Source organism: Elephas maximus, chromosome 9 (genome assembly GCF_024166365.1).
Source record: "Elephas maximus indicus isolate mEleMax1 chromosome 9, mEleMax1 primary haplotype, whole genome shotgun sequence".
NCBI lineage: Eukaryota > Metazoa > Chordata > Mammalia > Proboscidea > Elephantidae > Elephas > Elephas maximus.
This window is the reverse complement of record NC_064827.1, coordinates 61,960,751-61,975,732: the sequence shown is the minus strand read 5'-3', so window position 1 is coordinate 61,975,732 and position 14,982 is coordinate 61,960,751. Positions and strand designations below refer to the sequence as shown.

The following is a 14,982-nucleotide window of genomic DNA, read 5'->3' as shown; positions in this document are numbered from 1 at the left end:
GGCACAGCTGTGAAATAGGAGGGATGGGAGCTACTGGATGCTACATGCCGCACCACAGGGCTAAAGCTGGTCTGAGACAATGAAGTGGACACTCAGTAGCATTCTGACCCCTGGTTCCAGCTCACCCTGTGGTTAAAGAGAGCCTATCAATAAATTCATCTTTTAGATTAAGTTAGTTCAAGCTGGGTTTCTATGATTTGCAAACAAAACTCCTCAGGAGTCCACTCCCTGTATCTAAATGCGTCAAAGCCTTATGACACTGCCTCCCCCAGGCTTCTTCTGTTTAACAGCCTTCTCCCCAGGCTCCCTGCTACAAATTCTACCCACCCAATCCCTGCTAAGGGCTCAGTCACAGTGACCTCTCTAACCACACAGTCCTCATTCTCCCCTGTTAAAGCACTTGATTGGCAAGAATAAAGCCCTTACCATAACCTGCTACCGCCTACCTCTCCAGCCTCATCACTCGCCAACCCTCTCACACTCCATCTGTGCATTACCTGACACTTCCAAGCTTTGGCACATGCTTTTTCCACCCAAGTTCTCTTCCTTCCTCTGTCCGTTTCTGCCTTCATCCTCCAGCTCAAACTTCATCTCCTCTGGAAAAACCACCATCCTCCTAAACATGGTCACGCCTTACTTTATTTCCATGTACACAATTTTCACATAACCGTAGTGGATGCTACAGGTGCCCCACTCATATCCCCTTGCCCTGACCACTTCAGTGCATGCTGGCCCGACTTCCAACTACCAGCATCTGCATTTCTTTCCCTAATTCCTCCCCTGGTTGCTGAATCTACTTGGCCCACTCATGCAGCAGGCTGAAAGTGCTTAGGAATCAATGCCCTGACCCAAAGCAGCCCTTAACCAGTGACCTAAGAGAACTGCTGTTTGAAGACCCCAGCTCCCTTATCCCAGGGTGGGGATAACCAAGGCACATGTTCTTTACAGGCTTCCAGTGTGTCCTGGGTAGGATTAAGCTCCAGCTCTTTTTTTATCCTTGGAGGGTGGTGGTTGTTCAGTGGTAGGATTCACGCCTTCTATGCAGGAGACTTGGGTTCAATTCCCAGCCAATACACATCATGCACAGCTGCCATCTGTCAGTGGAGACATGTTGCTATGATGCTGAACAGGTTTCAGAGGAGCTTCCAGACTAAGACAGCCTAGGAAGAAAGGCCTGGGGATCTACTTCCTAAAATTGGCTAATGAAAACCCCATAGATCACGATGATCCATCCATAAATCAATCGTGGGGATAGTGCAGGACTAGGCACCATGGGGTTGCCATGAGTTGGGGGCCAATTCCTTAGCAGCTGACAACAATCCTCAGTGGAAACTGACTAGGTAACGTATGCTTTACTAGTTGCCTTCTCTTCCCTGTCTCACTTTCCTTCTCTAATGCTGTTTCCTTCACCTCTCAAAGAAACTACTTGTACTTAAACCCGTTCCAAACATTATTCAAAACACTCATTTAATCTTCAGAATATCCAATAAAATAATCCAAATTTTAGATGCAGGAAAAATGAGCCATTACAAGGTTAAGAAACTTACCCAAGGCGGCAGAGCTAATAAATACATTTAGTATTTTTCACATTCTATTTTAACACATCTATATGCAAAGGAGAGCTTTCTGGAGGCTGCATTTGGGCTTACTCTTGAAATCTGAGTAGGCTTTCAACACTGTAGTTCAAATAACCCCTGTCCTGAACCGCTGACTTTAAACTGCATCCAAGTCATCTTTATACTTCATTCTCACACTTGCTCTCCAGTCTGTGTTCCCTCTCTCAATGAAAGCACCACTCAGCACCAGCCTCCTGGACTAGGCAACCAGTCATCCACACTGCACCAAAACTAGTTGTCATTATTAGTCCAAAGGGCTAATGGGCCACAACTACCAGAGCCTCCACCAGACTGAGCCTAGTACAACGAGATGGTGCCTGGCTACCATCACTGACTGCTCTGACAGGGATCACAATAGAAGGTTCCGGACAGAGCTGGAGAAAAATGTAGAACAAAATTCTAACTCAAAAAGAAAGACCAGACCTACTGGCCTGACAGAGACTGGAGAAACCCCAAGAGTACGGCCCTCAGACACGCTTTTATCTCAGTAATGAAGTCACTCTTGAGGTTCATACTTCACAAAGATTACACAGGCCCATAAAACAAAAGGAGACTAAAAGGGCATACCAGCCCATGGGCAGGGACTAGAAGGCAGGAGGCGACAGGAAAGCTGATAATGGGAACCCAAGGTTGAGAAAGGAGAGTGCTGACGTGTCATGGGGTTGTTAACCAGTGTCATAAAACAATATGTGTACTGTTTAATGAGACACCAGTTTTTCTATAAACCTTCATGTAAAGTACAGTTAAAAAAAAAAAAACTAGTTATCTTTAAATTTTCTAATACTTATTCTCCCAGACAACAACTCCAACCTAAAGCATGCTAAGACCTTCCTATCTTACCTTTTTCAGTACCAGTCTCTCTCCATTTCAAGCTGACCACACAATTCCCTTGCTCAAAAACTTTCTGCCTAGTATCTAGAGAAGAAAAGCTAAACTCCACTATTAAAGCAGTCACAGCAGCCTTCAGGCTCCTCCTGACCTGTCTTCCCACCTCCTCTCTCACTAATCCCCGCTTCTATATGCTCAGGATCCACTCCTGACATATGGCCCCACTCAATCCTCCTCCTCCTGGCACATGTCTTTTCTATCTCAGGACCTGTGCTCAAGCTCTTCCCTCAGCTGTAATGCTATGTCCCATCCTGTTCCCTCCTCCTCCCCTCCCCCTCTACCCACACCTGAAAGCCTCCTCAAACGTCAAAGACCTGGTGAAAACCCAACCTCTACCTTGGCTGATTTGCCTCCCTCCTGTCCCCACAGTAGGACTGACCAGTAGTAGTTAAACACCCCTACTCAATACACTCTTCATAATACTCAATTTTCACTTCATGTTTTTAGGTCAATGTATTGGTCTTTTTTTTTTTTTTTTTTTAGTGACAAACCAAATTTAAAATAGTGTAAACAAAAAGGGAATTCATTACCTCATGAAACCAGAGAGCCCAGCTGGTACAGCTGGATCCAGAATTCAAATGACTTTCAGGGCTTGTCCCACTCTTCCTCTCCTAGCTCTACCTTCCTCTCTGGCTTCATTCTTAAGCAGACATGCTCCACATTGTAGGGAATGTGGGCTTGGGTGGTCTCAAGCCCATACCCAAAGGTTTATAATCTAACAAAATGAGAGACCCTCTCTCCCCAGCATCCATCTAGCAAATCTCAGTGGAGACTGATTGGTTCTGCTAGGGTTGTCAGCCCCTGGGCTAGACACTGGGACAGGGAGAAGAGGATATGCTCAGTGACCAGCATAGACCATATGCCCATCCCTAGGGTGGACACAGAAGTGTTCCAAGAGGATTGCTAGCCTCACCAGAGCCTCCAGGAATGGAGTCTGGGTGGTTTTTCAAAGGAAAGAATGTTGGGCAAACAGGAGACATCCGCTATAGCCATCAACTCACGCCCTATACTGTAGAATATTTATTATGTGGGTTTGTCTCCCCAACAAGTCAGAAAGCTTCTGGAAGCAAGCCCAGAGCTCATTCATCTTTGTATCCCACAAAGCCTAGCCTGTGGCAGAAATTCCATTTACAGTGAGGGGACTAGAACCTGATTTAAATCATGAGCCTATAGTGGTAGTAACACAGAGAGATGAGACCCAGAGACTCAGTTGGAACTGGGCAATTTGCTGCTTCTGGAAGAACACCTGACTTCCAAGGGGGCATTTTTTCTTACATTATTCATTCAGTCAGCAGATATTATAGGACATTTTCTCCATACCAGGGCCTTTTCTAGGCACACCAAGGACATTAAGTAGGTATGGTCCCTCATAGAGCTTACAGTTTAGTGGGATAGACAGACAAGTGTACAGAAAATTCTACCACGGTGCGATAAATGCTTTGATGGGGGAAATAAATACATATGGTCAGGGAAGGCTTCTTGGAAGAAGAAAGGTCTAAGCTGAGACCTGAAGGGTAAGTAGGAGAGAGCCTGGTAAAAGGAAAGGGAGGGGAACCCTAGTGAAAAGAACAGCCCACACAAAATCCCAGAGACCAATGTCATGTGCACCTCCAAGGCTAACAGGAAAGCCATGCAAGGTTTTAAGCAGGAAAATGACATCACCATATTTGAATTTTAGAAAGATGGTTCTGGCTGCAGTGTAAAGAATAGATTGGGGCGGGGGGTGGGGGGAGAAGTATTATCCTGGTCAGAGGACCAGTTAGAAGACAACAGTGGTCCCAGCATGATGAAGGCCTGAACCACAGTCCTTACACGGGGCTGGAGAGAAGGAAGTAGATGGATGCCAGAGATGCTGAGGAGGGAGATGCCACAGAATGCAGTGACGAGGAGGGAAGAATCAAAGACAATGCCTGGATATCTGACTTGAGCAAAGCGAAGATGGGTAGTACCATTCATTCACCAAGACAGGGAGCCAAGGAGAAGCAAGGTTGGCTAGAGAGGACGGGGGAACACTGGCAGTCATGAGTTCAGTTTTGGATGTGTTGAATCTGAGGTTTTTATGTGACAAAATTAAAATGTCCAGGAGGCAATTAAATATCCAGATCTAAAGCTTAAGAGAGAAAGAGTGATACCTAAAAGAGATTCAGGAAAACAGGAATATACAAATGGTCCTTGAAGCCACAGGCTAAGATGACCCAGTGAGAATGGTTAAACTGAAGGACAGAGGGCCTAGGCAGAACTCCAAGAAATGGCAGTATTTAACGGACGGGCAGAAAAACCTATACAGGAAGCTATGCTAGTCATTTCACTGTTTGCTCTCAGGTCCATTCCCCATCTTTTTCTGCCCTGCTTGTACCACAGGGAACTACATTTCCCAGGCTCATTTGCCACCTGGCTTGGTAGGTTTAGCTCATGGGAGATAGTGATGGACGACCAGAAAACAGGGTGAGGAGAAAAGCTGGGCTATTTCTCCCTCTCCCCAACTCCTTCTCTTTGGCTCAGATGGTGTCCCTAGCAGCAGCTGCTTCCTCTCCAGGGCTCCCTCCCTCTGTGGCCCCAGCTCTTGTTGAGCAGCTGCACCATGGTTCTAGTTCCCACAGAATCTCCTGGGCTCTGCTAACATCACCTCTTCCCATTGACCCTCCAGTTTTGAGGTTGACAGCTGCTTCCAGCTACTGCTAACCTCTGTGTTGCCTCACTGTCCTCTGCTTGGCTTCTGAAGTTTTTCATCAGCTACTAATTCCCTATGTTACGTTCTCTCAGTTTGAAATACCTAGAGTAGTTTGTATTCCCTGATTGGACTTCAAACTGACAAAAAAACTGGCAAAAATACAGAAGATGTGGAGAGTACAATATCAAGAGATAATAACAACCTCACATTTTTTAAAGGTTCACAATGTATCAAGCGCCACTCTAAGTATGAACTCACTTCATATTTATCTTTATATCAACACTGGAAAACCTGGTTAAGAGCTACAGCTGCTAACCAAAAAAGTTGGCAGTTTGAATCCACCAGGCACTCCCCGGAAACCCTATGGGGCAGTTCTACTCTGTCCTATAGGGTTACTATAAGTTGGAATCGACTCGACTGCAGCAGGTTTGGTTTTGGTTTTTGTTACCAACCCTATTTGAAGGTACTATTGCTATCCTTTTTGACTGATGAGGAAACTGAGGTACAGAGAGGCTAAATAGTTTGCTGCTACCAAGATTGTAAGTGGCAGAGCTGGAATCCAAGTTGAGATAATCTGGCTCCAAAATGCACACTCTAAAACATGAAACCAAGGGAGGAGTGTTTCGAGCACGCGGGTAGGTACTCGACAGGACCGAGGGCTGCCTACCAAGATGTCAGGTAAGATAAGGAATGTGAAGTGTCTACCGGGTTTAGCAATGGGGGGGGGGGGCGGGGGAGTCACTGGGGACTGTGAATAGTAAAGTCAGAAAACAGGGCACCAGTAGGCTGAGGAGTAAGCCAGAGGTTAGGAAGTACAGACAAGAGCAGCATACCTTTCTTCCCAAAAGTTTGGTTGTGAAGGGAAGTAACAAAACAGGGCATGAGAGGGAGAGAAGGAACTACGGAAGCAGTTTTCCTCACTCTTGCTTTGTTTTAAAGATGACAGCAACTTGAGCAGTTTGGCATGTTGATGGGAAAGGGTCATTTGGGAGGGAGAGCTTGAAGACACAGAAGAAAGGCAGGATGACAAACAGGGCAGTGTCTCTGTGAGACCAGAATGGACAGGATGAGTTTAAGAATCTCTTCTACTGGAAGGGGGGCTGGACAGTAAGGACAGACATGGATTCAGATCATTTTGTAGTCTGGCAAAGGAATGTGAAAGGAGTTCTTTTCCGGTGGCCTCTGTTTTCTCTAAGGTAGAAAATGAGGCCATCAGCTGAAGAGGCAGAGTAGCAGGGTGGAAAGAGAAAAGCTTCAGATCAGCCACTGGGTAGAATAGGAGCCTACTGGGGAAAGAAGCAGCTCTGGTGGTGCAGTGGTTAAGAGCTATAGCTAACCAAAAGGTCAGCAGTTCAATCCTACCAGCTGCTCTTCAGAAACCCTATGGGTCAGTTCTACTCTGTCCTTTGGGGTTGCCATGAGTTGGAATCGACTCGATGGCGACAGGTTTGGTTTTTTGGTTTCGGGAAAGAAAGGAGTGCCCAGCACCACTGAGGATCCGATAGTGGTTGGAGCCAGAAAATTTACAATGGCAGCAATTTTCAAGGTGGTATGATGTTCCCTCCAGTGCCTCTATATCCTGGGAGTAGGCAAAAGACATAAATAAATGGAATGATCCAGGTAGGTGAAAAAGAGGGAAAGCAAGGGAACTGAGTTAAAGATAACAGCAAGAGCAACTGACACAATGGGCCATGGAATCTAAGCTGGGCTGGGGGAGGTGAGCACAGGAGAGGGTTATGGAACAGCAGTCAGACCCAGAGAGACAGGAGGGTAATGCAAAAGAGGATGTCATCTGATGGCATTATTTCAGACCTGGAGCAATTCTAGGTACTACGATGCAAGGGTGTGAGGGTAGCTGAATTGAAAAAAAAAAAAAAAGTGAAGGTAATTGGAGATAAGGTCAAAAAACTGATAGTTTCAGAGTATTGGACAGATCAGCCACGTAGATGGCTAAGTCCCCCAAGGTGAGGGTGTGATTTGAAAAGACACTAAATTGGGGTCTAAAGATTTTAACAGATGAGAGTGAGAAGCAGGGAATTTAGTCATGACACGGAAGAAAAAGGCAATGCAAGGTCTATAGTGGACATTTGCTGTTTCTGCCTGTCTAATATTCATTCCTCTCCTGGTAACAACACCCTGATTTTGCTTTGGAAACCATCTCCCTCATCCCCAAGCACATAGCGGTTTCCAAAACACTAGTAGTAATATTCTAGATCTTAATCTGGGAGGGATAGGAACATCAGTGTTCATTTTATTATTTGTTAAACTGTAGAGATACATTTTATTCTTTAAGCTCTATAGATACATTTCATACACCTTGTATATTTCACAATTAAAACCAATAAAAAACTCCCTTCTCATGGCTCAAAGGTGAACACCTGATCCAGGTCTGGGCAATCAGTCACAAAGATTGGTTTAGGAGCCTGACCCAATTTAAGCCAATGAGACACCACCCCAGGGCTTTTGCCGGAACTCTCAGGAATGAAGTGCTCTCTTTCTGCTAAAGTTGTGAAGCTTGTTTATAGAACACATCCTTTCCCTAGCTTGAGAACAAAGCTAACAAGAAGAAAGTAAAGTCAAGAGATGGAAAAGGACAGGTTCCCAATATCATTTGAATATATAAATCCAGCCATTCTTGAAGCCAAAATACCTGGGACTTTTCAACAATGTGAGCTGGTAGATTTTTTTTTTGACAGGATCAAATGCTATCTACCAGCACTTGAGTCAATTTGAGTTCAGTTTATTTTCTCTAAACTAAAAAGAATTTTGGCTAAATACTGACTAGTTCAAAGTAACTTTCAATTCAATAGCCTGTGTGATCCTTTTCAACACATAAGTCAAATCTTGCCTTCGAGACCCTGCGATGACTCTCCCTCATGTTACTCCAAGTAAAGACCAAGGTCCTCAGGGTGGCCTACCAGGCCCTAGAGGATCTGCTCACCTCCCCTCTCAGCTGTCAGCCCCACAACTCTCTATTACTCACTCTGCCCAGCCATACTAGCCTCTGGGCTGTTCCCTGGCACCCCAGGCAAGTCCCTTCTGGCCTCTGCTTTGCCTGGAACACTCTTCTCCAGACATTTGCCTGCTATATCCCCAGCTTCCTTCAAGTCCCTGCTCAAATCTCAACTTCTCAATGAGGTCTACCCACATCCCCTCCCCTCAGCCAGTGATCCTGAACCCCCTCCTTCTGTTTTTTTCTTTCTTCCATAGCATTTGTTACCTAACTCACTAAAATGTACATGAGGGCAGGCGTCTTTGACCAGCTTATTCACTTGATCAGTTTTAAGTTCCTAAAACACTGCTTGGCTCAGAGTAGGCACTCAAGTATTTGCTGAATGAATAAAATGGCATGAGCCTCAAAGGAGCAGAGGTTGGTTTGTAAAGACGTGTAAAGAAAGAATAACTGCTAACTGCCCACCTCCTGACCCTGATATAAGTGGAGTACAGAAGGAAAAGACACCTCCGTTGTGAAGACTTCAGGGAAGCAGTGTCCCACGGGGCAGGAAGCAGAGGTAAGAGTTCAGTGAAGAGGTTGAGAATGTGTACGTTAAACACAGAATGAGCCTTGAGAGGGCTTGATGTTAAGTTTTGAGAGGTCAGAAGCTTGAGGCTGAGTTAGGGAAGAAGCAGCTCAGAGCAATTTACAGATGAAAGTAAAAAAGGAGATGGGCCAAGTGATTTATTTACATTTTAGGTAGAGACGAAGGAGATAATGATGAGTGCTAATGAATTTAGCTGACATGAAAAGAATTAATTCTGGCAACCCCTGGTAGACAGAAAGGATTCATCCCATCACACCATGGTTTGAATGATTTGAAAAATTGTCAGATGGAGAATCTATCACATTTGTTTTCCTCTCCCACCCGAGCATCCGGAGGCCATTCAGAAGAATCAGCTTGATCAAGACACAAAGCTTCCTTGTTCATGGCACCATCCTGGGCCCAGAGAAGGCAATTCCCTTCTGTATAATAACTCTGTACCATGAGGGACCTGCCAAACCTCATTCTCTTGACTCTGAATCCCTCTCGTATGATCGCAACCCCAATTTCCAAAAAGGCAAAAAAAAAAAAAAAAAAACAGGCTTCTTTTCAAAGACTACCCATAGCACTCAACTTTCCTACCTGCCTCTAACAACAACCTATCCAGCCTGAGCAAGAGAGTACTGGCAAAGGGAAGGATTCCACTGGTCCTGACTCATCTCTGTTTCTTGCTATCTTTTGACATGCTCCTTGTACAGAAATTTCTCCAGAGTTACGAGAACTTATGTGTATGCCAAGATTCAAGGAAAATGTTACTCCCAGTCAGAGAAAAAAATTACATTGCGTAGCCTCTAAGGAAAAGTGGCTTACTATATAAATCAGGCCCTTGGGAATGGTGTCTTTTAGATGCTGTCCAGAGCTGTTAGACTTGTTAAATACTCAATAATTAATAATAATGTCCCCAAGACTGTCTCACTCGCAGAACTGACCCTGTAGAGGAAGCCAGCAGTAATTAGACTCGGGAATGACTTCCTGCCAACCAGCCACATCTTGGCGGTGAAGGTCTTCCCTGTACTTATAAGTAAAATGCCCACATTTCTGAGTCAGGTATCCTCCAAGAGCCAACCTTACAAAAATATTTAAAATAACTATCTGTGATGGCCAGTCTCCACAATGGCTCCGATGACCCCTGCCCCCTGGTAGTCACACCCTCTGCCCACATTGTACCAGAGTTAGTCGGTCAGCAACAATACAGCAAAGACACGTCGCTTCCAAGATTAGGTTATACAAAGCTGCTGCTTCAGTGTCAGACACTCGTTCTCTTGGATCACGTGCTCTGGGGGAAACCAGTTGCCACGTCAAGCATGTCAGCAAGAAACTGAGTTCTGCCAACAGCTTAAAAGGCGATCCTCCCCAAATCCAGCCTTCAAAATACTGCAGCCCTAGCCAACAGCAGAGTCCCTGGGTGGCACAAATGGTTGACATGCTTGCTTGCTCCCTTGCTGCTAACTAAAAGGTAGGAATCCACCCAGAGGCACCTCCGAAGAAAGGCCTGGTGATCTACTTCTGAAATATCAGCCACAGAAAACCCTGTGGAGCACGCTTCTACTCTGACATACATGGAGTCACCATGAGTCAGAATTTGACTGGAACCAGAAGCCTGTTGCAACTTCATGAAAGACCCGGAGTCAGAACACCTTATATTTCTGACCCACAGAAACCATTTCTAGGTGCTAACTTTCAGGATAATTTGTTACACAGCAAGAGATAATTAATTCACTATCCTACCCAGAACTGAGAAATTGGAAGGTTTAACCTATTCTATTCTACATTCATTTAGAACCAATTTTTCTGTCCTTAAGAAAGCAACAAATTATTCATTCATGCAAATTACTTATTGGATGTCAAATATGGGCAACATATTTCCAAGTGACATAAGTCTTCACATAGTTTATAATCTATAAAATAAAGAGAAACAATCACAAAGAGGCCCATTACACACATGGGGCTGTTCAATCCACTGGCTTCATTAGCTTTAAGTTTCCTTGTTCCTAATGGCTTTTTTTTTTTTTTAATGGCTTACTCCCACTCTTTGCTTTCACCACCTGTCTCAGGAAGTCCCCTTCCTAGCTATTCTGTGTTCAGTGCAGAGCTTCGAACTGGTTCATTCTGGCTCGAACCCCTGCTGAGAATTTGCCTTTCCCACTGAGTTATATTGAATCAGAATCTACAGTTTAACAAGATCCCCAGGTGATTCTTATGTATAATAAATTTTGAGAACTGCTTTACTAGTACTAGTAGTAGAGCCACCCACTGCTGTCGAGTCGATTCCGACTCATAACGACCCTATAGGGCAGAGTAGAACTGCCCCCATAGAGTTTCCAAGGAGCGCCTGGAGGATTCAAACCGCTGACCTCTTCGTTAGCAGCCATAGCACTTAATCACTACGGCACCAGGGTTTCCAGTAGTAGAGCACTGGTTCTCAAAATTGGTCCTTAACCTGCACAGTTAGCATGCCTGGGAGCTTGTTAGAAATGCAAATTCTCAGCAGGTGTTCGAACCAGAACCAACTGGTTCGAAAAGCCCTGGTTCATGCAAGGCCAGCAAGTCATATTCTTTCACACTCATTTGTGCTGTACTCTACGCTCTTCCGTCTAAGGGGGGTTAGAAAGGTTTCCTGAGTCCGTTGGCTACTGGGACTAGGAGGACTTCATTGAGTATTTTACCAGAAGGGGGAAATCCTGATCACAAGCGCTGAGCCCTCTAATTTCTGCAATTAGTGACTAAGTGGCAAGAGCAGCGATGACACAATCACTGCCCAAGTCCCCTTCACACCAGCACTCCAGCTGAAATGGCCAAGGGGGAGGGGAATGCAACCTCTGCTCCTCTCGAGGCTCTGCTGTCTCTCAAGCCAGCAGGAGGGTTGCGCCGCTCTAGGAAAAGCCGGAGCCTCCTCCTTCACAAAGAAGGGCAAAGGGCGAGCTTTCTTTCCACCAACCACAAAACCAGCGTCTGCCAAACCTTAACAGTGTGGGAGACCGTCGGAGGTGAAAGAAGCCCCAGACAGAAAACCACAACCAGACTGTCCTCCTGCCGCCGGCTGGGGTCTAAGTCAGGTGACTCCTCTGGGCACACAGCAAACCTAAACAAAGATCACTCTCCACATGACTGACGGGGGAGAAAGACGACGACTCTCACAGTAAGACCAGGGCTGCCCTGCCCTACCACGGAAAACCATTAACTCTTGCTTCTTTTCAGTCCCAGGAAATTGGAGAAGCTACAAGTTATTCGACAGCTCAGCCTTCAGGGGTGAGCCTGGAGGAACTTGGAACCCTATACCAGGACACAGGCGCCGAGCTCTGCACACACGCCCCCTTCCCCCCGGTCACCAGCAAGCAAGCGGGACCCCTCCCCACCAGCTGTCACCGGCGCTCGAGGTCAGTCACAGCCAGGGAAGCCCGACCTCTCTGGCCGCTCCCCTAGCAGCTGCGACCCCGCAGGGGAGACGCTTTTTCCGAAGGTTCTGGGAGAGATGGCACACCCGTCCCCCGGGGGGGGGCGCCAGGATAGGCGCGGCCCCATGCCTAGGATGGCTTCGGATCCATCATCCCTCCCTCCCCCCCGGGAATGGAATGAGTCTCCTGGTCCCCAGCCTCGCGCGCCCCACCTTGTCGCCGAAGCTGCGAGTCATCAGCAGGTCCGGGCTGGGCGTGCTGTCGCCGCCCACTGCCTCCTCGCTGCTGGAGCCGGCCAGCGGGTGCGGCATGTCGCGCAGGGAGTGGGGCCCCGTGGACGGCAGGGCCTTGGGGGGCCCGCCCGACATGGCGTGCACCGCTTGGGACGCGCCGCAGCCGCTTCCTCCTGCTGTCCGCCGCGGCGGGCTCCCCCGCGCCCCGGGCCGAGGCCCCGCACGGCCGAGGTTAGGTGGGAGGCCCTGCACCGGCCGGGCTAAGAGCCGCCACCGCCGCCCGCCGGCTGGTCTCCGCCGGGGCTGGGCTGGGCTGCTCCGCGCCGCGCGTCCCCGTTCCACGCCCGAACCCGCCGCGGGTGCGCTCGCACCTCCGCCCCGGGCGCCCAGCCCGCACCGCCACGCCGCCCTCCCTGCTCGCGGCCCCGCCCCCGCGGCGCCTTGGCGGCCCCGGGAGGGGTGGGGGAGGGAACGCGGCCAGCTCCGCCCCCGCCCGCCCCGGCAGGAAGTGCGTCCTGAGCCCGCGGCAGCTGTCCTGCTGCAGTCCAGCCTCTCCTCGCAGTGGTCGGCCCTGTGGAGGCTGCGCGGACCCCCCAGAGCAAATGCTTAACGGAATTCAGAGGGGGAAAAAGACGTGGGAGAATCCAGCTCCGTTCCAGCCGCATTGACTGATGCGTCCACCGGCAGCCACGCTTGGGGCTGGGGGCTTTGGGGCACGCATGAGTCAGGATCTTCTGGCCCCTGAGACTCGCGCAGGAATGACCCAAAATAGAAGGAAGTACGATGCATATCATAATGGCATAAAGGGCTATGAGGCTCAAAGGAGACAGAGAACATTGGTGTGGAGAACCTGGAGAGGAATTCGAGGAGGCAGTGTGGGGTTTCTTCAAATTTCACGCTGATATCCTGATGCCATGTTGCCTTTACAGTTAAACTGGGCTTATGTAACTTAAACCTCAGAAGGCGGAGCATCAGTAAAAAGAGAGGGAGTGATACAAATGATACATGCCTTTGAAATGTGCGTCTTGATTAAACAGCCTTTTGAAAGAACCGTGAGGCTCATGTTATTTTTCACGTACTTGTGCTTCCTTTTCGGCCCTTTGGCAGAGCTGGATTTTCAGCTTTATTTGCTAGCAGAGTCGAGGTACTCCAGTCGTTACTTCGGCACTTTGGGGTATAAATTCCCTCCTTTTCCCACTTTACCTGTCTCTGCAGCTTATGTTTCTAGGGTTAGATCATTAGAGGGTCGTCAGTCCAAGCAAGATCCGGTGATAATAGCAAATTAATGGGTAGGATGGCTCATTGGGAGGGAGCGTATATTTTCCCACCTTTTACGAAACTCCTTAGGTTTGTCCAGTTTTAAGCTGCCAAAAGTGGGGAAAAATCTTGATGGTGGGATTCACTGTGGTCTCTACCACTCTGTTGTATCTAGAAACAAGTGGTTCTTCAGTAGAAGCAAGCAGAGATCTGAAGCCAACGCAGAATATAACAGACTCACTGAGCTTTAGGTAAAAACCAGTTGCCTCTGAGTCAGTTCCAACTCGTGGTTGACCCCATGTGTATCAGAGAAGAACTGTGCTCCATAGGGTTTTCAATGGCTGGTTTTTCACAAGTAGATGACCAGACATACCTCCTCTTAACATCCCTTGGTGTAATTGATAGGGTGGGGCTCAAGCTATCTTTTATTTCCCCATTCCCCAACATGGGTCTGCCTTGGTTGGAGAGAATTGGATTCAGATGGCACCGGGAGCGATTTCAAATATTGCATCTACCTCATGAGAATTCCAGTCTTCTGGTCTTCATGAGCAGCCCTGGTGGCGCAATGGATAAGAGCTTAGCTGCTAACCAAAAGGTTGGCAGTTTGAATCCACCAGCTGCTCCTTGGAAACCCTATGGGGCAGTTCTAGTCTGTCCTATAGGGTCACTGCGTGGAATTGACAGCACTGGATTTAGTCTGGTTTTGGTCTTCATGAAGTTGGGTATGATTGTTAATGCTTCTGTATTCAAGGACTGCTTACAAATACTACAGAGCCCATTATCTGTTCTCAATTAGCATTCAAATAAAGAGCACTAATATAACCTGAAATGAGTGTTCCAGAGTTAATAATGTAGGCATTTCTTATCAAATTGGTGTTATTTATTTAACAACAAAGCCACCTTGGAGATCTTATTTTATTAGGAGCCACACAGCCTTCTCCTCAGGACACATGGGAGAGGAAAAAGATCCACGTTTGAATTCCTGCATAGCCACTGGAAACCCTGGTGGCATTGGGTTAGGTGTTATGGCTGCTAACCAAAAGGTTGGCAGTTTGAATCTACCAGGCACTCCTTGGAAACTCTATGGGGCAGTTCTACTCTGTCCTATAGGGTCACGTGAGTTGGAATCAACTGGACAGCAGCAGGTCTTTTTGTTTATAGTCACTACAAGGTGGGTGATGATAAGCAAGTGATTTAACCTCATGAGCTTGTTGGTCTAACGAGGAGGAGGGCGGGAGCTGGTAATAATACCTCTGGAGTGGTTGTGAGAATTAAATAGCATTCTGTGTGTAATGTTCCTAGGGAGATACTGGCACAGAATACTGAACGAAACTCAAACCAAACCCATTGCCATCGAGTCGATTCCGACTCATAGCAACCCTA

At 47.3% G+C, this 14,982-nt stretch overlaps 1 protein-coding gene across 4 annotated transcripts in view; it reads right to left on the bottom strand.

Moving 5' to 3' along the window:
• The window catches only part of SNX30 (sorting nexin family member 30), a 142,433-nt gene extending 129,725 nt beyond the window's left edge, over positions 1 to 12,708 (bottom strand). The window contains exon 1 of one of the 4 annotated variants that reach the window (XM_049895648.1): positions 12,322 to 12,708. In XM_049895648.1, coding sequence (XP_049751605.1) covers positions 12,322 to 12,477 — 156 coding nt within the window. In that variant the 5' untranslated portion in view covers positions 12,478 to 12,708. The remainder of the gene's footprint in view (positions 1 to 12,321) is intronic. The other 3 variants (XM_049895649.1, XM_049895650.1, XM_049895651.1) reach the window with 3 other exon arrangements.
• Positions 12,709 to 14,982: the final 2,274 nt, after the last annotated feature.